A 25,070-nucleotide genomic window follows, 5' to 3' on the forward strand; every position below is an offset into this window, starting at 1 on the left:
TTAATTCCCACAGAAAGTTTCCACCTTTGAATATTCCCCAAAATGTGCAACCCTAGCTACAATAGAGGGTAGATTTAGGTAACTACTCTGTATTGTTCACCAGATGTTATTCTGTAGACACACAGGCTCACTCATTGAGGCACAGCACTCGTTAGGTTATATCATAAGGATAGAATGATCTGTGAACTGTGTAGTTGAATCATCCTTACACTATACACTTCAACTGTGAAAGACGGAATCTAAAACAAATATCCAGAAAATCACATTGTATGATTTTTAAGTAATTAATTTGCATTTTATTGCATGACATAAGAATTTGATCACCTACCAACCAGTAAGAAATCCGGCTCTCACAGACCTGTTCGTTTTCTTAAAGAAGCCCTCCTGTTCTCCACTCATTACCTGTATTAACTGCACCTGTTTGAACTCGTTACCTGTATAAAAGACACCTGTCCACACACTCAATCACACAGACTCCAACCTCTCCACAATGGCCAAGACCAGACAGTGGTGTAAGCACATCAGGGATACAATTGTAGACCTGCACAAGGCTGGGATGGGCTACTGGACAATAGGCAAGCAGCTTGGTGAGAAGGCAACAACTGTTGGCGCAATTATTAGAAAATGGAAGAAGTTCAAGATGACGGTCAATCACCCTCGGTCTGGGGCTCCATGCAAGATCTCACCTCGTGGGGCATCAATGATCATGAGGAAGGTGAGGGATTAGCCCAGAACTACACGGCAGGACCTGGTCAATGACATGAAGAGAGCTGGGACCACAGTCTCAAAGAAAACCATTAGTAACACACTACGCCGTCATGGATTAAAATCCTGCAGCGCACGCAAGGTCCCCCTGCTCAAGCCAACGCATGTCCAGTCCCATCTGAAGTTTGCCAATGACCATCTGGACGATCCAGAGGAGGAATGGGAGAAGGTCATGTGGTCTGATGAGACAAAAATAGAGCTTTTTGGTCTAAACTCCACTCGCCGTGTTTGGAGGAAGAAGAAGGATGAGTACAACCCCAAGAACACCATCCCAACCGTGAAGCATGGAGGTGGAAACATCATTCTTTGGGGATGCTTTTCTGCAAAGGGGACAGGATGACTGCACCGTATTGAGGGGAGGATGGATGGGGCCATGTATCACGAGATCTTGGCCAACAACCTCCTTCCCTCAGTAAGAGCATTGAAGATGGGTCGTGGCTGGGTCTTCCAGCATGACAACGACCCAAAACACACAGCCAGGGCAACTAAGGAGTGGCTCCGTAAGAAGGATCTCAAGGTCCTGGAGTGGCCTAGCCAGTCTCCAGACCTGAACCCAATAGAAATCTTTGGAGGGAGCTGAAAGTCCGTATTTCCCAGCGACAGCCCTGAAACCTGAAGGATCTGGAGAAGGTCTGTATGGAGGAGAGGGCCAAAATCCCTGCTGCAGTGTGTGCAAACCTGGTCAAGAACTACAGGAAACGTATGATCTCTAATTGCAAACAAAGGTTTCTGTACCAAATATTAAGTTCTGCTTTTCTGATGTATCAAATACTTATGTCATGCAATAAAATGCAAATGAATTACTTAAAATCATATAATGTGATTTTCTGGATTTTTGTTTTAGATTCCGTCTCTCACAGTTGAAGTGTACCTATGATAAAAATTACAGACCTCTACATGCTTTGTAAGTAGGAAAACCTGTAAAATTGGCAGTGTATCAAATACTTGTTCTCCCCACTGTATATATCCTTTTTCAGTGAAGCTTTTCAGTCAGCCCAACAAAGAAGATGCGGACCGGTCCAACCTATAAAGCTGTAGTCTTTTATAGCCGTAGAGATATGAGTCTACTTGAGAAATGTATAGCCTTTGTCATGTGCATCGACAAAACCCAATATCCTAAAATTGAGACCTGAGATGATGCTATTGATTCTCTACCATTTATTATATGATGTCCTTCTAGATTCAAAATATTTTTTTTGTTATCCATACTGTACACCATCAGCCTCCTGTGCTGTACACTGAACTAAAGTAGGGATATAAAAGTAAAGCGTTGTCTGTGTATCTAAGCCCTATTGTGTATTCGTCTGTTCTTATTCTCTTCACTTTAGGCTAGTCTTCTTTTCTCAGAGGCAGTGAAGCTATCTTTCTATTGACAGAGAGCAGACAATATGATTTTTATTCATCTTATGGGTTTTGTAGAAGAAAGAGGCCCTGGGCCTAGTCCCTAGGCCTAGTCTATAGTACCTAGGCCTAGTCTATAGTCCCTAGGCCTAGTCTATAGTCCCTAGGCCTAGTCTATTGCCCTTGGGTACTCTGGTACACTATGTTAATTATGTCTTAAAGTTTATGTGATCTACAGACATACCGTAAGTCAAATACATAGGTCAAACACCGTTATTCTTTATCTAGTTTTCCCCACTATCAAACTATCAGAATAGTTCCCAAAAGTGCAAACTCTAAGAAACTGTATGGTAAAAAAAATGTGTTTGTTTTTTGTTCCACTGTTTCAAGTATTCAAAGGTATTTGACCCAGATCTGTTGCATTGCTGTGAGCTGTGTTGAGTTGCTCTCTGTGGGGACAGTTTCAGAACCCCAAGAGGGATGATGTCACAAAGGTGTAGGACACAACTGTCTCATCTGAACAGCAGAGGAGGCGGCCTTTGGTTTGAGTTGTCTTGACTTTCACTGAATACCCATAAGAAGTAGCATAGCCCCCCTAGCGCAACGCTACCACTGCATATGCATGTACTTATGGGAGCCCACATGTCTGCTCGCCATTTTACTAAATCAAATCCGCTCTCTTCAAGATATCAAACAAAGGCGAGCGTTGCTGGAGTCAGATGATGTAAATGAGTTGAGTGTGTTCTGGCATGATCACATCTGCCGTAGTCTGTGTCTTCTCTTCTGGCGTGTCTCTCTCTCATCTCTCTCATTACATGTATACAGTATGTAGTCAGCGTAGTCCTCTAATGAACCACACACAGCGTGAGAAGTGGGTGTGTCTAAGGGGAATTCAACAGGCATGTCTTTACTTTGTATGTATCCTTTATAAAACCAGAGTAGACACATTGAGATTGACAACTCTTTTTTTAAGTGAGCCCTGGCCAAAAAAGCAGCAGTGTTGGTAGGTAAGGCTCTGTCTGATGTAAGACTGGACCTCTTTAAATCAAGTTAGACAGATCAAGAAGTCAGTGCTCCGACAGGAGCTGAACTGGGTTGAACTGAAGTCATTATAAATGGACATTTGGGCAGCTTGACTGTAATGTGAATGTATTGGCGTGCAAGTGAATGTGTGTGTGTTTGTGTGTGTGTGTGTGTCTGTCGTGTGTGCGTGCGTGTTTGATTGTATGAGCGTGCATGCATGTGTGTGTGTGTGTGTGTGTGTGTGTGTGTGTGTGTAACATGACAATATTTCTATGTAGGAATCCAAAAAAAGCTTTCGTCTTTGTACTCCATCTCTATCTCAAGCTTTGACTGAGCTTGTTATTAAATGAGTGACATGTACATATACACACATAGCACAAGCTGTGTGTGTGTTTGCCGGTGTAATTCGATCATTCATGGGGCAGTAGAGGACCCTTTAATATGAGGGAGAGAGAGGGAGAGGAAGAGGGACATATATATATAGAGAGGGGGAGAGATATAGATATAGATATAGAGACAGGGATAGAGAGAGAGAGAGAGAGAGAGAGAGAGAGAGAGAGAGAGAGAGAGAGGGAGAGTGAGAGATAACTTTAGCAGCTAAAACCCTACAGCTGCGGAGAGAGAGAGCATGCTCAATTGACTCTGTCCAATGGAGGGACTCGGTCCTCACACCCCATGACAACAATGCCCTCGCCATGGAGACAGGAATACAACAAGGAAAAAGCCTCAATCTCTGGCATAATCCCCCCGAGTCAAGATGTCACAGCTATTATACCATGAATTCTTCTATTTTTACATCCTGCTATTGGCCACTCAGACACAGAGAGACAGAGAGAGAGAGAGACAGAGACAGAGACAGAGAGAGAAAGACAGAGACAGAGAAAGAGAGAGAGAGGTTTATGGAATTAAATCACCCCACTACGTTAGGCCATTTCCGTAGAGAGCTAGCTGGCTGTTTCATTCTGCTTACAAGTTAAACCCCCATCTGTCCTTTTATTTCAGAGATGATACCATCTGTAGTCTAGTCAGGGTGCAGGAGTAGAAGGAATGTGCTTGACCCCACTAAATATTTAAGTTTGGTGTGTGTGATTGCATGCATTTGTTTCCCCATATTTCTGTAGCTATGTTCTAATCTCAATGCATCTATACCTCCATGGTACTGTATATATTTGACATATGTCTGACTCTAGGTGGTATTATCAGGTCGTAGGGCTGGAGGTACGGGGTCACACCAGACCTAAGCTGGGCTTAGTTGGTAGAGCATTGCACTTGCAACACCAGGGTTGTGTGTTCGATTCCCACGGGGGACCAGTACGAATAAAAATGTATGCACGCAGTACTGTAAGTCGCTCTGGATAAGAGCGTCTGCTAAATTACAAAAATGTTCAATGTAAATAGCGTTAGATTCATGGCTGGATAGGAGGGCCAGAGAGACCTGTGTTTGACCCTGACCCCAGTGAGAGAGTTGATCACCACCCTCCCTCTCCTCCCCCCAGGCCTAAATTCCAGAAATTCCAGCCTTTTGATTACAGCAGGAGAGATAGAATGAAGATGCCTATTCAGCCTCCAGGCACACACTGGACTGGAGTGTCAACCAAAGGGTTGTATGTTCCGTATGCACACAGGTACATCCTTTAAAACCAGTTAGAGCTCTAGGGGCGCTATTTCATTTTTGGATAAAAAACGTTCCCGTTTTAAGCGCGATATTTTGTCACGAAAAGATGCTCGACTATGCATATTCTTGACAGTTTTGGAAAGAAAACACTCTGAAGTTTCAGAATCTGCAAAGATTTTGTCTGTAAGTGCCCCAGAACTCATTCTACAGGCGAAACCAAGATGATGCATCACCCAGGAATTAGCAGAATTTCTGAAGCTCTGTTTTCCATTCTCACCTTATATGGCTGTGATTGCGCAACGAATGAGCCTACACTTTCTGTCGTTCGCCCAAGGTCTTAGCAGCATTGTGACGTATTTGTAGGCATATCATTGGAAGATTGACCATAAGAGACTACATTTTCCAAGTGTCCGCCTGGTGTCCTGCGTCGAATTCGGTGCGCAATTGCCAGCTGCTTCTACTTTACCATTTGATTCAGGGGAGAAAGCATGTGTCCAAGAACGATGTATCAATGAAGAGATATGTGAAAAACACCTTGATGATTGATTCTAAACAACGTTTGCCATGTTTTCAGTCGATATTATGGAGTTAATTTGGAAAAAAGTTCGCGTTTTGAGGACTGAATTTTCAGATTTTTTTTGGTAGCCAAATGTGATGTATAAAACGGAGCTATTTCTAATACACAAGGAATCTTTTTGGAAAAACTGAGCATCTGCTATCTAACTGAGAGTATCCTCATTGAAAACATCAGAAGTTCTTCAAAGGTAAATGATTTTATTTGAAGGCTTTTATGTTTTTGTTAATGTTGCATGCTGGATGCTAACGCTAATGCTAACGCTAAATGCTAACGCGAAATGCTAACGCTAGCTAGCTACTTTTACACAAATTATTGTTTTCCTATGGTTGAGAAGCATATTTTGAAAATCTGAGATGACAGTGTTGTTTACAAAAGGCTAAGCTTGAGAGATGGCATATTTATTTCATTTCATTTGCGATTTTCATAAATAGTTAACGTTGTGTTATGCTAATGAGCTTGCTGATAGATTTACACAATCCTGGATACAGGGGTTTTTTCATAGCTAAACGTGACGCAGAAAACGGAGCGATTTGTCCTAAACAAATAATCTTTCAGGAAAAACTGAACATTTGCTATCTGAGAGTCTCCTCATTGAAAACATCTGAAGTTCTTCAAAGGTAAATGATTTTATTTGAATGCTTTTCTGTTTTTTTGTGTAAATGTTGCCAGCTGAATGCTAATGCTAAATGCTACGTTAGCCATCAATACTGTTACACAAATGCTTGTTTTGCAATGGTTGAGAAGCATATTTTGAAAATCTGAGATGACAGTGTTGTTAACAAAAGGCTAAGCTTGAGAGCTAGCATATTTATTTCATTTCATTTGCGATTTTCATGAATAGTTAACGTTGCGTTATGGTAATGAGCTTGAGTCTGTATTCACGATCCCGGATCCGGGATGGGGAGATCAGAAAGGTTAACTACCTCAATTGGTCCGACCAACCAGTGCTTCCGCACATTGGCTAACCGGGCTATCTGCATTTTGTCCCGCCACCCACCCCCCGCCAACCCCTCTTTTACGCTGCTGCTACTCTCTGTTCATCATATATGCATAGTCACTTTAACCATATCTACATGTACAGTGCCTTGCGAAAGTATTCGGCCCCCTTGAACTTTGCGACCTTTTGCCACATTTAAGGCTTCAAACATAAAGATATAAAACTGTATTTTTTTGTGAAGAATCAACAACAAGTGGGACACAATCATGAAGTGGAACGACATTTATTCGATATTTCAAACTTTTTTAACAAATCAAAAACTGAAAAATTGGGCGTGCAAAATGATTCAGCCCCTTTACTTTCAGTGCAGCAAACTCTCTCCAGAAGTTTAGTGAGGATCTCTGAATGATCCAATGCTGACCTAAATGACTAATGATGATAAATACAATCCACCTGTGTGTAATCAAGTCTCCGTATAAATGCACCTGCACTGTGATAGTCTCAGAGGTCCGTTAAAAGCGCAGAGAGCATCATGAAGAACAAGGAACACACCAGGCAGGTCCGAGATACTGTTGTGAAGAAGTTTAAAGCCGGATTTGGATACAAAAAGATTTCCCAAGCTTTAAACATCCCAAGGAGCACTGTGCAAGCGATAATATTGAAATGGAAGGAGTATCAGACCACTGCAAATCTACCAAGACCTGGCCGTCCCTCTAAACTTTCAGCTCATACAAGGAGAAGACTGATCACAGATGCAGCCAAGAGGCCCATGATCACTCTGGATGAACTGCAGAGATCTACAGCTGAGGTGGGAGACTCTGTCCATAGGACAACAATCAGTCGTATATTGCACAAATCTGGCCTTTATGGAAGAGTGGCAAGAAGAAAGCCATTTCTTAAAGATATCCATAAAAAGTGTTGTTTAAAGTTTGCCACAAGCCACCTGGGAGACACACCAAACATGTGGAAGAAGGTGCTCTGGTCAGATGAAACCAAAATTGAACTTTTTGGCAACAATGCAAAACGTTATGTTTGGCGTAAAAGCAACACAGCTGAACACACCATCCCCACTGTCAAACGTGGTGGCAGCATCATGGTTTGGGCCTGCTTTTCTTCAGCAGGGACAGGGAAGATGGTTAAAATTGATGGGAAGATGGATGGAGCCAAATACAGGACCATTCTGGAAGAGAACCTGATGGAGTCTGCAAAAGACCTGAGACTGGGACGGAGATTTGTCTTCCAACAAGACAATGATCCAAAACATAAAGCAAAATCTACAATGGAATGGTTCAAAAATAAACATATCCAGGTGTTAGAATGGCCAAGTCAAAGTCCAGACCTGAATCCAATCGAGAATCTGTGGAAAGAACTGAAAACTGCTGTTCACAAATGCTCTCCATCCAACCTCACTGAGCTCAAGCTGTTTTGCAAGGAGGAATGTGAAAAAAATTCAGTCTCTCGATGTGCAAAACTGATAGAGACAAACCCCAAGCAACTTACAGCTGTAATCGCAGCAAAAGGTGGCGCTACAAAGTATTAACTTAAGGGGGCTGAATAATTTTGCACGCCCAATTTTTCAGTTTTTGATTTGTTAAAAAAGTTTGAAATATCCAATAAATGTCGTTCCACTTCATGATTGTGTCCCACTTGTTGTTGATTCTTCACAAAAAAATACAGTTTTATATCTTTATGTTTGAAGCCTGAAATGTGGCAAAAGGTCGCAAAGTTCAAGGGGGCCGAATACTTTCGCAAGGCACTGTACATACTACTTCAATCAGCCTGACTAACCGGTGTCTGTATGTACCTCGCTACTGTTTTTCACTGTCTTTTATTGTTGTTTTTATTTCTTTACTTACATATTGTTCACCTAATACCTTTTTTGCACTATTGGTTAGAGCCTGTAAGTAAGCATTTCACTGTAAGGTCTGTTGTATTCGGCACAGGTGACAAATAAACTTTGATTTACGTTGATATACTGTTTGAGCGCTCTGTATGTATGCAGTATGCACAGTCAGGTACAGCTGCATTGATAGACTGTGGGCAACATCAAGCAGAGGTTTTTCCTCACCAAGTGACCTGACCAGGACAAAGTTTTCATTTCTGGTTAGGTCAAGTTGTGAGGAAAACATCTGGTCCTAGAGGTCTGCTGGTTGTGGTGTGTATGTTGATGGTTTCTTCCTAGGTTCCTGGCTTTCTAGGGAGTTTTTCCTAGCCACCGTGCTTCTACACCTGCATTGTTTGCTGTTTGGGGTTTTAGGCTGGGTTTCTGTACAGCACTTTGAGATATCAGCTGATGTAAAAAGGGCTTTATAAATACATGTTTGATTGATTGATTGTGGTTAGTATGTTGCTGATTGTGGTGTGTATGTTGATGCTTTTGGTGTGTATGTTGATGTTTGTAGTGTGTATGTTGATGGTTGTGGTGTGTATGTTGATGGTTTTGGTGTGTATACTGATGGTTTCGGTGTGTATACTGATGCTTTCGGTGAGTATACTGATGGTTTTGGTGTGTATGCTGATGGTTTTGGTGTGTATGCTGATGGTTTAGGTGTGTATGTTGATGGTTTCGGTGTGTATATTGATGGTTTTGGTGTGTATGTTGATGGTTTTGGTGTGTATGTTGATAGTTTTGGTGTGTATGTTGATGGTTTCGGTGTGTATGTTGATGGTATTGGTGTGTATATTGATGGTTTTGGTGTGTATATTGATGGTTTTGGTGTGTATGTTGCTGCTTGGGGTATATTTGTTGATTGTTTTGGTGTGTATATTGATGGTTTTGGTTTGTATGTTGATGGTTTCGGTGTGTATGTTGATAGTTTTGGTGTGTATGTTGATGGTTTCGGTGTGTATGTTGATGGTATTGGTGTGTATATTGATGGTTTTGGTGTGTATATTGATGGTTGGGAAGTATATGTTGATTGTTTTGGTGTGTATGTTGATAGTTTTGGCGTGTATGTTGATAGTTTTGGTGTTTATGTTGATGGTTTTGGTGTGTATGTTGCTGGTTGGGGTGTATATGTTGATGGTTTTGGTGTGTATATTGATGGTTTTGGAGTTTTTCCTAGCCACCGTGCTTCTACACCTGCATTGTTTGCTGTTTGGGGTTTTAGGCTGGGTTTCTGTACAGCACTTTGAGATATCAGCTGATGTAAAAAGGGCTTTATAAATACATGTTTGATTGATTGATTGTGGTTAGTATGTTGCTGATTGTGGTGTGTATGTTGATGCTTTTGGTGTGTATGTTGATGTTTGTAGTGTGTATGTTGATGGTTGTGGTGTGTATGTTGATGGTTTTGGTGTGTATACTGATGGTTTCGGTGTGTATACTGATGCTTTCGGTGAGTATACTGATGGTTTTGGTGTGTATGCTGATGGTTTTGGTGTGTATGCTGATGGTTTAGGTGTGTATGTTGATGGTTTCGGTGTGTATATTGATGGTTTTGGTGTGTATGTTGATGGTTTTGGTGTGTATGTTGATAGTTTTGGTGTGTATGTTGATGGTTTCGGTGTGTATGTTGATGGTATTGGTGTGTATATTGATGGTTTTGGTGTGTATATTGATGGTTTTGGTGTGTATGTTGCTGCTTGGGGTATATTTGTTGATTGTTTTGGTGTGTATATTGATGGTTTTGGTTTGTATGTTGATGGTTTCGGTGTGTATGTTGATAGTTTTGGTGTGTATGTTGATGGTTTCGGTGTGTATGTTGATGGTATTGGTGTGTATATTGATGGTTTTGGTGTGTATATTGATGGTTGGGAAGTATATGTTGATTGTTTTGGTGTGTATGTTGATAGTTTTGGCGTGTATGTTGATAGTTTTGGTGTTTATGTTGATGGTTTTGGTGTGTATGTTGCTGGTTGGGGTGTATATGTTGATGGTTTTGGTGTGTATATTGATGGTTTTGGTGTGTATGTTGCTGGATGGAGTGTATATGTTGATGGTGTTGGTGTGTATATTGAAGGTTATGGTGTGTATGTTGCTGGTTGGGGTGTATATGTCGGTACGGAACGTTGACTTACCTTGCAGCCCTCGCAGGCGCTGACACCATAGTGGTACCCCGAGGACTTGTCCTGGCACACGAAGCAGGGCTTGTAGACGCGGGGCGGGGCCAGGGGGGACGGGGGACTTGGGACCAGCTCCTCAGAACTGGTGCTCTGGGTCTCGATGGCTGCAGAGACACAACAGAAGAAGATTATTCGTTCTTTATTAGTCCCAGATGGAAAAAATGTTTTGTGGAAAGAATAAGAGGGTTCATGTTTTAGTATGGAACCGGATGGTAATGGTAGTGCATTCAAAACCCATTTCCTGAGTGAGTGAACTAAAGGTACTGAATGAACTGAAATACGGGCACACAGTAGCAAATTGTTGGCATGCAATTACTGTGTCCACATACTCATCCTACAGTGGTTCCGAGTGGCCACTTTATTTCTATTTTGATGTTACTGGAACAGAAACACAAAGATTGTGACATTTAATGAGTTCATATAGAACCTCCAGAACCCTGGAATGAGTTCTCAGAACAACCCTAGTGGAATGAGTTCTCAGAACAACCCTAGTGGTCTGACTGATACAACGGTCACTCAGAGTGAACAAAAGCAAACTTTTGAGCCAATGGGTTTCTTTGTAATGGGTTTTGAAAAGTCCACCTGTGGCTTGACTGAGTTTAAACATAAAGTTTGAAAAAATAAATGCTATTAAAGTGGAAATTGCCCATGATTACTTCATGTTATAGCCTTTCAACTTTTAATAAATTCCCTGGTTTTCCAGAAATCCTGGGTGGAATCCTCCAACTGGTATTTTGAGAAAACCAAGGAGTTGATTGAAAGTTGACAGAATTTTGCTACCCTACTCAGGAATATATGTAGCTTGCTCAAGGGCCTGACCGTCTATAGATCTATCTGCATGGAGAGTTGAGCAGATCAGAGCAGTGTTGGTTGGTATGTTGGTTGACTGATTAGATTCTATTCTTCCATACTTCCTCAGCTTAAACTCAATAATACATATATTAGCGAGCAACCCCTCAATCTGTTTCTGGCCCTTGGCCCCACGTGGAATTCAACTTATTATGTACAAAAGGTGTTCTGGGTCAATTTGACACTTACAGTAGATGGGTCAAAAATGGGTCACATTGACCCATTGTGTGTGGGTGTTTCTGTGTCCTTGTCCATGTTTGCTTACCTGTTATATTACCAATCTCTATGGGATATATAAAGGACAGTGTGAGTGTAGAACTGTCATGACGGTGAATATTAGTGCTACTGCATGATGCAGAGTGACCTCTGCTTCCCCTCTGGTGAATCAATCAGACTTGTTATTTGTCAATCAAATCCCAAAGCAAACAGAAACTAGTGCAACTGGCTAGTCAGTTGGAGTGGGTCACTTTGCTATCATCTGTATATAGTGTGTTGCTGATAGTAATCAATATCGTACTACGCACACATCTCTGATGAATGTTTTTGTGCTTGTTTAGTGCTTGTTGGTCCAAATATTAATTCAATCAGTTGAGTCTAAATAAATGAACAACAAGCAGTTCACTTGCATTAATGTTTTCTTTCTGAAGTCCAAACACCCTCTTCCTAGAACCTGGGGCCTGTTGCACAAAAGTAGAATTAAGACATCCGGGATAAATGACTCAGCTGAGCTCAATGAAGCCAAAACATGTGCGTCCAGGCTTAATTGGTTGCACAAAGACCAAGCCAGGATGAGCAGACACGGATTCATTAAGCCAGGTGAAACCAATCCTGGATAGGTGCGCGCTCACGGCTCACTCAAATAGACCCCGCCACAGATCACAGATTAACTGATTTACCATGGCAACTAGAGCCGCGTACTTTTCCCCGTCGGAAGCACAAATCCTCATGGAGGCATACGAGGAGGTAAAAGATATAATTAAGAAGAAAGGCAACACCGCCACAGTGATAAAGCAAAGAGAAAAAGCGTGGCAAAGTATTGCAGACCGCCTGAATGCGTAAGTAGTGCACAATTACACACTCACCGCTCCGCTGAAACATCACAATTACAATTCAAATATTTAATTCACATCTCCAAAAATGCAGTTGTACTGTAATTATGAAACGGTTAATTTTTTTTATTGAAATGCACTGCAGATATGAGTGAAATTGTGTAAAGTAACTCCATCACACTGTATAAAGCTATGATAAAATTTTTGATATTTTTACTGAAAACAAGACAAAAATACCAAGTAATTTTTTGCAGTGTGACTCCATTAAGTGTGTGTGTGTGTGTGTGTGTGTGTAGATTAAACATGAACGGGCCAAAACGGACATGGCAGCAGGTCAAAATCAAATACAAGAACATTCTGCAGAATGGTATGGTCCCTGACTAATATTTAACAAAGCACAAGCATATATTGTACCCAGAAGGTGCCTGCTCACACATTGTCTGTACTGTTTTAGCAGTGAAAAAGAATACCCACAGACAAGGCACGGGTGGTGGGTCACCAAAGGCTGACCTTACCCCAGCAGAGGACATGGCCTTGGAGCTAAATAAAGGCAGGCCCGTCTTAGAGGGGATCCCTGGGGGGAAAGAGACGAGCATAGGTTCCTCCCAAGATGCCACCCGCTTCATTCAAGGTATGTCCTTCCATCTCTACATGGGATACAACCACATTCATATTGAATCAATTTGGACTGTCTGACTTTGGTTTACCTATTGCCTTGCAGTGTCTGGCAGCACTGTGTTCCTGTTAGAGCCACCAGCACAAGCACCAGACGATGCTGATCCAGTGAGTACTCCATCAAAGGCATACTGTAGGCCTGGCATGTCTTGTCTACTAGCTTCAATATGAATCCGATTAAATGTGATAGGGTGAAGGCCCCAGTGCAGCAGCAACAGCACATGATGGAGACGATGATGAGGAGGAGACCATCTCTCTGGATTCCAGAAGGCATGAGGTATCATGTTAAGACTGTGAAAGTACTATTTACTCTACAATGGTGAGGAGTCCTCATCAAAATCAAAAAATCAAATTTATTTTACAGGACCCAGATGCTATACAGTGGGAAAACCAGCCTGGCAACATAGTGCGTATTAATAAAAGGACACCACATCCTGCCAAATTCCAGCTGCGCTAATTGTATTGTGTTCACAGAGCTCACAAGCTATCAGAAAGTTGTATGGCAACCACCTCCGGTGCCAAATAGAACTGGCAGACATAGACATTCAGTACAAGAAGAAAAAGATGGAAAATCTTGCACTGGAGTTCGAAATAAAAAAGAGGACAATTAGGAAACTGGACCTTGAAATAAAAAAACTTGAGAGGGAGGTGAGATATGCCTTCAATGTACACTGTATGCTAACTGTAACACAAATGTATTAATCATTATTTTTCTTTCCTCCCCCAGCTCCAAGAAGATGACACAGCTCAAAATAAAAATTAGGTATATTCTCGTAAAGTCAAGTGAGCCATGACATATGAGCTCTTATTGTGAGCACACAGGACGGTGGCATCTTTCTAAGGTTTTTTTTATTTTCCCAGCAATCAGTACAACCAAGTCATCGTTATAAGGCATCGCCCTCTTTTGCCCACCCCCCCCAGCACCAGGTGTGGCCACTAGCCTATATGAAGGCCCAAAATTGTGTGTTCCTTTCTGCTCTGACAATGGCATGCCCATTCGTGCGAGATGTGGTGGATGAAGAAGCACTTGTGCTGAGGAGAGCCTTCAGGTGAGAAAGGGTCTTCAGGGACCGGTTGGACCCACTGGCCTTCCCTGATGACCATCTATATGAAAGATACAGGTTTTCTGCAGATGGCATCAGGTATCTATGCAGACTACTGGGTCCCAGGATTAAGCACCGCACTGCACGGAGCCATGCACTGAGTGTGGAGCAAATGGTTTGTGTGGCCTTGCGCTTTTTTGCTAGTGGAGCCTTCCTGTACTCAGTGGGGGATGCAGAACAGCTGAACAAGGCCACAATTTGCCACACAATAAGGAGTGTGTGTCTGGCTATCAAAGCATTAGCAGATGTCTTCATCTCCTTCCCTGGCCACAGAAGACTCTGTGACATCAAAGAGGAGTTCTATAGGATTGCAGGTAAGAGGATCTACAAATTACAGGACAACTGTTAACACATAGTAGGATACTCATTACTTTGTGTGACAGGTTTCCCCAATGTCATTGGTGCAGTGGACTGCACACACATAAGGATAAAAGCCCCCTCAGGTGCCCATGAGGCCGATTTTGTGAATAGGAAATCCTTTCACAGCATTAATGTTCAGGTGAACATAACTTTTTGATATTGTCCATTGACGAACACTCTGCATTGCCAGTGATGTGCATTGATTGGTGTAATATTCCTCATCTTATGATTTCAGATGGTCTGCAATGCTGACTGTGTGATCAGCAATGTTGTGGCAAAATGGCCTGGCTCAGTCCATGACTCCAGAATCTTTCGGGCCTCTGAAATCTATCAGTGCCTATCACAAGGTAAGCCACACAACCCCTATTTATAACCATCATGGCTGTGTCAAGAATATCACTGTGTTTATGAGGTAGTAATGATGAGATTTTGTGTTGACAGGTGAATTCTCTGGTGTGTTGCTGGGAGACAGGGGGTATGGCTGCCAGCCTTTTCTCCTGACACCTTTCACAGACCCCCAGGAAGCACAGCAGGCCTACAACCATGCCCATGCCAGGACCAGGGCCAGAGTTGAAATGACCTTTGGCCTCCTGAAGGCACGCTTTCACTGCCTTCACAAATTAAGGGTCAGCCCTGTTAGGGCATGTGATATTACTGTGGCTTGTGCTGTCCTCCACAATGTGGCCTGCCTGAGGAAGGAGAGGGCCCCCAGAGTGCCACCAGCCATGGACTGGGACAATCCGGCAATCTTCCCTGATGACGACAGTGGTCGGCTGCTGAGGGACCAATATGTGTTGAATTATTTTAGTTAGTATGTGTGCTTTCAATTTTGGTTAAATATGTCCTGCGGTGGCAGAGGAATTTGGGTTTTTTTGGGTTCGTTTTTTGACGAATTTGGCCTCTTATGATGTTTGTGCGGTATACTGTGTGTAATACAAGGCTGCAGGGAGGCTACTGCATCCATTCATTTGTCTGTTCAGTTGATGTGTATGGATTTGTCCTGCATTTATTTTAGTGTGCAGACATGCAGGGTGTGTTATACACATTCAAAGGTCTGTATATGTATCATTTTGTATAATATGCTTAGATTCTGTGCTTTCCATCTTGTAGAGTCACTGTGACTTCAGTTTTGAAAGGAGCTGATGGTTTACCTGCTTTGTTTTGTCCTTATTCAATAAAGGAACATAATGTTACACATTGTGTTTTTATATTCATATGGAATGTGTATTTGTTTATATGACAGAGTACTAGGCCCACACTGAAGAAAAAGGATAAAGTCATAAATTTATGAGGCTGGTTCTTTCTGCAGAAAAGCTACATATTGTTTTTACAGTTTTGATACTTATGACAATGTGATACTTAATATTCTGGCACATCAGCATGTCTTTGTTTATGAAACCATACTGAAGTACAATTTCACGAAATGCCCCACATCTGTCATTTTAACAACTGTCCTCCTTTAAAACAACTGGTTACAATATTATGACTTGTGTTTTTTTCCCCTCTGTGGCCCTAATATTCTAGCATTTTATATATAGCCTTATAGTCTATGGGAAACTGTAAATTATCTAATGATAGCAACATCATCTAAAAATCATTTTTTATCCAAAATCATTGAAATTAATGATCACAAACGTTTAAATAACAGTGGGTCTAGTTATATGTGATAACAATGTATAGTGAGCAGTGAAATAACTATTGGTTTCCATTTGTGGTGACTGCTGACTGACATTAGGGATGAGATTAAATAGATCCTGGAATTTAGCCTGGTCTGGAGCAGGCTAGCTCCACAGAATAAATCTCCATGGTAATTTATACCATAACATATCCTCCTGCCCCCTATCCATCTTTAGTGCAACCGGATTACGGATCAATTGAGCCAGGATCACCAAGATATCCTGGCTTAATCCCTTATCCTAGTTTTGTGCAACAGGCCCCTGGTATAATTTATGAGGACAGAAAGATGTTTGTTTTTATTGAAGTCAGGTCAGCTAGCTGTGTGTGTGTGTGTGTGTGTGTGTGTGTGTGTGCGTGTGTGCGTGTGTGCGTGTGTGTGTGTGTGTGTGCGTGTAATAAGAATATTCCTGGAAAATATGGGGTAGGTGCAACATAATACAAAGTAATGACAAGGGTTTGAGTGAGAAGTCTAACTGGTGTCTCCAAGTGGCCACACCTCTACAAAGTGTTCACGGTTCCTAAGTAATTTCTATGCACTTCATCTATAAGGTGTTTTTTTAGTCTTCAACTATAAGCTTCTTTCTTTGCGCTTTCCTAGCTGTGCCATTGAGGAACTAGAGCAAGCACACATGTAGTTTTGTTTGGAACACAACTCTGCATCCTCACCATAACACAATTACGCAACCTAGAAATGGTTCATTAGAAATTGCAATCTGGGTCAGGTGGTCATCATTTCAAGGCTTGTTCTATTGCCAACATGACTTGCGAAGTTTTAAATACGATATTAGTGTTAGGCTTTCGCAATACAATTCAGGGAAACGGATCATAATTTGGTGCGCATAGAAAGGAATCATTATGAGTGCATTCTTCACAATAGACAAACATAGGCTAATTCTGTTCAGAATAACCCAGGGTATGACGCCATGTCATCTTGTTTGTACATCAACATAGTGATCAAAAACGTTGACACTGTGTATGACATGAGTTTTCTGATATAGAAACGTGTACATTTGGACTCCCAGGTGTTTTTCTTGCTTGTATGACATCAAAGAGGTATTTATTATAATACTCAACGTCTCATCTTTCAAAATACAATCTTCTTAAATTTACAGAATTTCCTTCCCTCAGACAACAAAACATTTGCAAAAGTTGCTGGGTACGAGTGTAAAGGGCTACATAAGAAACGTTTGTATTTCATTGCAGAAATGTCTTCAGGGTTTTAGTTTTCTCCTTTAAATTTTTTTTATTTAATATTTTTATTTCACTTTTATTTAACCAGGTAGGCCAGTTGAGAACCAAGTTCTCATTTACAACTGCGACCTGGCCAAGATAGAGCAAAGCAGTGCAACAAAAACAACCCTAATGGTTGAAAGTATACAGAAATGTACCACTTTATTTTTGTTGGTCAGCATCTCAATTTGGTGTGGGGTGGGGTTATATCAATTCATTAAATTGTATTTTTAAAGTGTCAAACACTTGCTATAAGACAGTAGATTGCTGAGACATGACCTGTTTATGCAGGTTTTACATGGTCTAATATCTGCCAGGGGGAGGATGATAGTTTTCTTTTGGATAGCCTGTCTTTTCCTCTCATACCCTGAAATAAAATCTGTTCACTCAAATATTTCACTGTCAATTTCTTTTATCAACCCACTAATTAAATATATGGCCATAAATGACATCAAGGACTTGCGTTCTCCTTGGTAATATTCTGGTGACAAACTTGGAAGACACACTTGCAACACAGTCGAGTCTTTAGTTCCACATTACAGGCTAAAGTGACAAATGACACCAAAAACAGATTATTTTGGAGAAATTGCAGTACCATGGGTTAGTTATATATCAATCTTTGGTAGTAGTTTTAATGGTTTATTTGGCTTTACCACAAATTGGCATTGCATTTATTTGCAGTGCTGCCAGGCTATCACGGTACCGTTGGCTTTGGGTAATGATATAAGCTAGCTAGTTGTGCTAGCTAACTAGTGTAGCCTATCATGTGATGCACAGAATTGCAGATCGCTAGCTAAATACATTTGGTTATCAAAAGTAACTAGTGGAGTTGTGAAACAGTTGTTTATACTTTGGCTAAAATCTAGCTTTTTAGATTTCTTTATTTAGCTATACAAACAAGCTAAAACTGCACACCTCTGAGAACAAACCATCTCAACCAACTGACTGCTAATTATGCTAGCTAGCTAAATCAAGGGCGAGGGAGGGTGTGAGGGACAGCCGCATGAGCTCAGCCATCCACACAAAGAGACGAGCGTGCAATTACTGAACTGGGAACAATTTCACGCTGTGAGAAATGTTACATGACATCACAATCACAACACATTCAGAACAATTGGGAATTATTTCACTCTGGGAAGATTTTTACATGACACTCGGCGCTGCCTATGGTTGGATCATGGTTGGATCACCTAAAGGCAGATGCATTTCCCCCCTTCGGTGTTGTGTGTGTGTGTATGTGTGTTTGATTGTGTGTACGTGTGTCTATGTGAGTGTGTCTCTGTGTGCGTGTACAGCACTATATATCGGGCACTGGGGAGCTTTTTCTCAATTTTCTGGGTGATTAAGCTTTGGCTCTGCAGCGAACTAACTTCACCACATGTTAACATACCTACACACCAGCACCATTACGGAGACTAAAGACCAGCGACAGACAAGACAAACAAAGGGGTGGGAGCAGTGTGTGTGTGTTTGTGTATCAGTGTGCATGTGAGAATACTCTCTGTGTGTGTGTGTGTGTGTGTGTGTGTGTGTGTGTGTGTGTGTGTGTGTGTGTGTGTGTGTGTGTGTGTGTGTGTGTGTGTGTGAAAAATGTCTCATAGCTTATCCTGCTGAACTCTTAGCCCCCTGCTGAACCAGCCAGCATGGTCAAACAGGAAAACACACCCGGCCTAGAGGAGGAGGGAGGGAGGTCAACCTCTGAATGGGGGAAAGAATAAGTGAAAAGACAGAGGATGAGTCGGGAAAGAGCACTGTTATGGCTATGGCTTGCTGTGGGTGGTGAAGTAGTAGTAGAAGAAGAAGAAGAATAAGGGTCCTATAAGTCAATAAAAAAGAATGTGTGGGCCAATCAACCATGTCTATCCTCACTATGTCCACCTGTCCCTACCTGCTGTCCACCACATTGTCCCCATGCTAACAGTCAGATAAACAGATGACCAGTGATATGAAAACAATCAGGACTCTTCACCCACATGGTCTACAGACCTCACAGATGGCTAGGAGGGAGGTACCTAAGGCAAGATCTGTTCTGAACACACACACGCACACACACACGTTCACACACCATTTAGCACAATTATATCACAACGACATGGAATCAGGACATGAACGGTTTCTACACTGTACTCATGAGACCACAGTTACGTCCAAATGATTGTTATACTGCAGCGATCGCTGCGGCCCTACTTTTAACAAACAGAGAGAGAAAACCTACAGGAAGATCGAGACAGGGTAAATAAAAAAGACATAGGGAAAAGACAGTGTGCATAAGAGAGAAATATGGAGATGGGTAGAGAGAGTGAAAGACAGATGCATTTCCCGAGTTCCTGGGGTTAGCCTGTTGTGTGTTTGGGCTATACTAAGAGGAAGCTGTGATGATCTACCCGTGAAGAGGTGGAGAGACAGGCACTGGGCAGTATGGGAAGAATTAGGGGATATACTACACCTAAACGTTGCCCTGAATATATACAGTTGAGGGCATTGATAAAAAAAAATATTCTAAAACCCAAACTATCGCTAGTAGACACTAGAGTGCCGTGTTGCACGAGGAAACTGTCCTACCAATACCACAGTACGGCCTAACTTACTAGAGCCACACATGGACATCCAGTTCCCTCCACAACCCCACCTCTCCCCTGGCCGTTTATTCAAGCTGGAAGTGTTTTTCTCCCCCTCTTCCTCTGGGTTTTCTGCAGGAACACGTAGCTCACACAAACAACTCACATACACCAGGCAGGTGGAGAAAGAGAGTCAATAGGAAACGGTTGAAGTTCACCCAAAGTACACCAAATTAGAAGCAGCTTTGCGGTGGGAGGGAGACGTAGCAGCACTGGCTGTAGGGCTGTTGGCTGTAGTACACATTTAATTCAGAAGGTTATCTATAATCCCTTCTTTAACCTCTCTGGGATATGTGGGACGATAGCGTCCCACCTAGCCAACAGCCATTGAGAGTGCATTGTGCCATATTCAAAACAACAAAAATCTCATAATTAAAATTCCTCAAGCATACAGGTATTTTATACCATTTTAAAGATACAGTTTTCATCAATCCAGCCACAGTGTCTGATTTCAAAAAGGCTTTACAGCACCACAAACGATTATGTTAGGTCACCACCAAGTCACAGAAAAACACAGCCATTTTTCCAGCCAAAGAGAAGAGTCACAAAAAGCACAAATAGAGATCAAATTAATCACTAACCTTTGATGCTCTTCATCAGATGACACTGACTTCATGTTACACAATACATGTATGTTTTGTTTGCTAAAGTGCATATTTATATAAAAAAATCTAATTTTACATTGGCGCGTTACATTCAGTAGTTCTAAAACATGCGGTGATTGTGCAGAGAGCCACATCAATTTACAGAAATACCCATAATAAATGTTGATGAAAAGACAATTGTTATACATGGAATTAGAGATATACTTCTCCTTAATGCAACCGCTGTCAGATTTTAAAAAAACGTTACGGAAAAAGCAAACCATGCAATAATCTGAGTACAGCGTTCAGACAACAAAGCAGCCAAAAAGATATCCGCCATATTGTGTAGTCAATATTAGACAGAAATAGCATTATAAATATTCACTTACCTTTGATGATCTTCCTCAGAATGCACTCCCAGGAATCCCAGTTCCATAATAAATGTTTTATTTGTTCGATAAAGTTCATCATTTATGTCCAAATAGCTTCTTTTGTTAGGGCGTTTGGTAAACAAATCCAAACGCGCGTTCAGGTCCAGCCGAACGTCGGACGAAAAGTTCAAAAAGTTATATTACAGGTCATAGAAACTTGTCAAACTAAGTATAGAATCAATCTTTAGGATGTTTTTATCATAAATCGTCAATAATGTTCCAACGGGAGAATTACATTGTCTGTAGAAAAGCAATGGAACGAGAGCTAACTCTCTCGTGACCGCACGTCACTAGCCTGTGGCACTCTGCCAGACACCTGGCTCATTCCCCTCTCATTTGGCCCCACTTCACAGTAGAATCCTCAAACAAAGTTCTAAAGACTGTTGACATCTAGTGGAAGCCTTGGGAAGTGCAATATAACCCCATTTACACTGTATATTGGAATGGCAAAGAGTTGAAAAACTACAAACCTCAGATTTACCACTTCCTGGTTGGATTTTCTCAGGTTTTCGCCTGCCATATAAGTTCTGTTATACTCACAGACATCATTCAAACAGTTTTAGAAACTTCAGAGTGTTTTCTATCCAATACTACTAATAATATGCATATATTAGCATCTGGGACAGAGTAGCAGGCAGTTTACTCTGGGCACCTTATTCATGCAAGCTACTCAATACTGCCCCCCTGTCACCAATAAGTTAAACACTGACTGGAAGAGAAGATAGAAACTATAAAAATATGTATGCCTTGTCTAGAAAAAAATGAGGAAAAAGTACTTTTTGATTAGGAGAGAGAATGGTGGAAACAGGCAGCAGACTGACACTGGTCATTGGGTGCTGACAGGTGGGGGATGCTGAAAATTCACAGGGAAACAGTTGGTCAGGTCTGATTTCAGGACGGCACACATCAAGTGCAAAGGTGTCTCCCAGTAGAGGGAAACAATCAAACTGCATCTAAAAGAGCCACTGAAACTGAATGGTGCCGACAGACATGGCAGATCCTAAGAAACTTTGTAGTATTTTTTGTGTTATTACATTCAGCCGGAAATAACTTTTGGATATGAGAGCGTTGGTAACTCACCAGCATTACGACCAGGAATATGACTTTCCTGAATTGGATCCTTTGTTCGCACTCTCCAGGGCAATTGAACTTATCCCAGAGGCTGCTAAAAGACGTCACCGGCGGAGAAGAGGTATTCGGAGTGGACTTCTAGTCCAACTCAGGAGGCGTGCACATCATCCACCGCTTCCGAGTATATTACTCGCTAATGTTCAGTCTCTGGACAATAAAGTAGACGAGCTCAGGGTGAGGATCTCCTTCGAGAGACTTCAGGGACTGTAACATACTCTGTTTCACGGAATCACTGTTCCATTCCATACACTCTCCCATTCCATACAGCCAGCTGGGTTCTCAGTACATCGCACAGACAGGAATAAAGAACTCTCCGGGAAGAAGAAAGGCAGTGGTGTATGTTTCATGATTAACTACTCATTGTGTGATTGTCCTTTTGTTCACATGACCTAGAATACCTCATAATCAAATGCCAACACTATTACCTCCTAAGAGAATTTTCTTCGGTTAGTCACAGCCGTGTATATCCCCCCTCAAGCTGATACCACGACGGCCCTCAAAGAATGACTTTGGACCCCATGCAAACTGGAAACCACATATCCCGAGGCCGCATTTATTGTAGCTGGGAATTTTAACAAAGCAAATTTGAGGAAAACGCTACAGAAGCGCTACATTGACTGTAGTACTCGCTCTGGTAAAACTCTCAACCACTGCAACTCCCAAGCCCTCCCTTCGTAAAAATCAGATCACGACTCCATTTTGCTCCTCCCTTCCTATAGGCAGGAACTCAAACAGGAAGTACCCATGCTAAGGTCTATTCAACGCTGGTCTGACCAATCGGAATCCATACTTCAAGATTGTTTTCATCACGCGGACTGGGATATGTTCCGGGTATATTCTGAGAATAACATTGATGTTTCCACGGAAACGGTGACTGAGTTCATCAGGAAGTGCATAGGGGAACCAGAAACCGTGGATAGATGGCAGCATTCGCACAAAACTGAAAACACAAACCACCGCATTTAACCACTGCAAGGTGACTGGGAATATGGTTGAATAAAAACAGTGTAGTTATTCCCTCTGTAATGCAATCAAACAGGCAAAACGTTAGTACAGAGACAACGTGGAGTCACAATTCAACGGCTCAGACACGAGACGTATGTGGCAGGGTCTACAGACAATCAAGGATTACAAAGGGAAAACCAGCATCATCATGGACACCGCCATCTTGCTCGCGGACAAGCTAAACACCATCGCCCGCTTTGAGGATAACACAGTGCAACCAACGCGGCCCGCTCACAAGGACTGTGGCGCTCATTCTCTGTGGCTGACATGAGAAAGAAATGTACACGTTAACCTTCGCAAAGCTGCCGGCCCCTCCGGCATCCATAGCCACATCCTCTGAGCATGCGCAGACCAGCTGGCTTGAGTGTTTACAGACATATTCAGTCTCTCCCTATCCCAGTCTGCTGTCCTCACTTGCTTCAATATGTCCACCATTGTTCCTGTACCCAAGAAAGCAAAGGTAACTGAACTAAAGGACTATCGCCCCGTAGCACTCACTTCTGTCATCATGAAGTGCTTTAAGAGACGAGTCAAGGATCATATCACCTCCACCTTTCCTGCCACCCTAGACCCACTTCAATTTGCTTACCACCCCAATAGATCCACAGACGATGCAATCGTCATCACACTGACCTATCCCATCTGGACAAGAGAAATACCTACGTAAGAATGCTGTTCATTGACTATAGCTCAGCATTCAGCATTCAACACCATAGTACCCTCCAAGTTCATCATTAAGCTTGGGGTCCCGGGTCTGAACCCCGCCCTGTGCAACTGGGTCCTGGACTTCCTGACGGGCCACATCAACTTCCCTGATCCTCAACACATGGGTCCCACAAGGGTGTGTGCTCAGACACCTCCTGTACTCCCTGTTCACCCATGACTGTGTGGCCACATACGCCGCCAACTCGATCATCAAGTTTGCAGACGACACAACAATAGTAGGCCTGATTACCAACAATGACGAGACAGCCTACAGGGAGGAGATGAGGGCCCTGGGAGAGTGGTGGCAGGAAAATAACCACTCTCTCAACGTCAACAAAACAAATGGTCTGATCGTGGACTTCAGGGAACAGCAAAGGGAGCACGCCCCTATCCACATCGACGGGACCGCAGTAGAGAAGGTGGAAAGCTTCAAGTTACCTTGGCATACACATCACTGACAATCTGAAATGGTCCACCCACACAGACAGTGTGGCAACAGCACCTCTTTAACCTCAGGAAGCTGAAGAAATTTGGCTTGGCCCCTAAGACCCTCACAAACCCTCACAAGCACAATTGAGAGCATCCTGTCGGGCTATATCATCACCTTGTATGGCAACTGCACTATAGAGGGTGGTGCAGTCTGCCCAACACATCACCGTGAGCACACTGCCTGCCCTCCAAGACACCTACAGCACCCGAAGTCACAGGAATGCCAAAAAGATCATCAAGGACATCAACCACCCCAGCCACGGCCTGTTCACCCCACTGTTATCCAGAAGGCAAGGTCAGTACAGGTGCATCAAAGCTGGGACCGAGAGACAGCTTCTATCTCATAGCCATCAGACTGTTAAATAGTCATCATTGGCTGGCTACCACCCGGTTACTCAACCCTGCACCTTAGAGGCTGCTGCACTATATACATAGACATGGAATCACTGGCCACTTGTATAATGGAACACTTTAATAATGTTTACATACTGCTTTTCTCATTTCATATGTAAACACTGTATTCTAGTCTACCGTATTTTAGTCAATGTCACTCTGACATTGCTCATCCTAATATTTATATATTTCTTAATTCCATTCTTGTACTTTTAGATTTGTGTGTATTGTTGTGAATTATTAGATATTACTGCACTGTGGGAGCTAGGAACACAAGCATTTTTCTACACATCTGCTAAATATGTGTATGTGACCAATAAAATTTGATTTCATTTAATTTGAAGGCCAACAGCTTCTAAATGGGACTAGATAGAGGTGTCAGGGTTAGGCACTGGACCTTGGTTTGAACCACTGAAGGGCACTATGTTTGGATCAGAGGTTCATGTCC

At 42.2% G+C, this 25,070-nt stretch overlaps 1 protein-coding gene and 3 long non-coding RNA genes across 5 annotated transcripts in view; 3 read left to right on the forward strand and 1 right to left on the reverse strand.

Annotated features, from left to right (window-relative positions):
- Positions 1–25,070, reverse strand: part of LOC110488154 (retinoic acid receptor alpha-A) — a 146,551-nt gene that overhangs the window by 112,983 nt on the left and 8,498 nt on the right. The window contains exon 2 of the mRNA XM_036971308.2: positions 10,279–10,427. Within this exon, the coding sequence (XP_036827203.1) occupies positions 10,279–10,427 (149 nt within the window). The remainder of the gene's footprint in view (positions 1–10,278; positions 10,428–25,070) is intronic.
- Positions 5,370–25,070, forward strand: part of LOC149970239 (uncharacterized) — a 33,358-nt gene continuing 13,657 nt past the window's right edge. For both annotated transcript variants that reach the window (XR_016493571.1, XR_016493572.1), the window contains exons 1-2: positions 5,370–5,508; positions 5,877–5,938. This is a non-coding gene — a long non-coding RNA (uncharacterized LOC149970239). The remainder of the gene's footprint in view (positions 5,509–5,876; positions 5,939–25,070) is intronic.
- Positions 11,841–13,174, forward strand: LOC149970240 (uncharacterized). Its single transcript, XR_016493570.1, has 4 exons — positions 11,841–12,588; positions 12,676–12,852; positions 12,943–13,004; positions 13,087–13,174. It is a non-coding gene; the product is annotated as an uncharacterized LOC149970240 (long non-coding RNA).
- Positions 14,145–15,570, forward strand: LOC149970241 (uncharacterized). The gene is made up of 2 exons (XR_016493573.1): positions 14,145–14,706; positions 14,801–15,570. It is a non-coding gene; the product is annotated as an uncharacterized LOC149970241 (long non-coding RNA).

The sequence above is a fragment of the Oncorhynchus mykiss genome, chromosome 30, assembly GCF_057628025.1.
Source record: "Oncorhynchus mykiss isolate SJ-2025 chromosome 30, ASM5762802v1, whole genome shotgun sequence".
NCBI classification, from domain to species: Eukaryota; Metazoa; Chordata; class Actinopteri; order Salmoniformes; family Salmonidae; genus Oncorhynchus; species Oncorhynchus mykiss.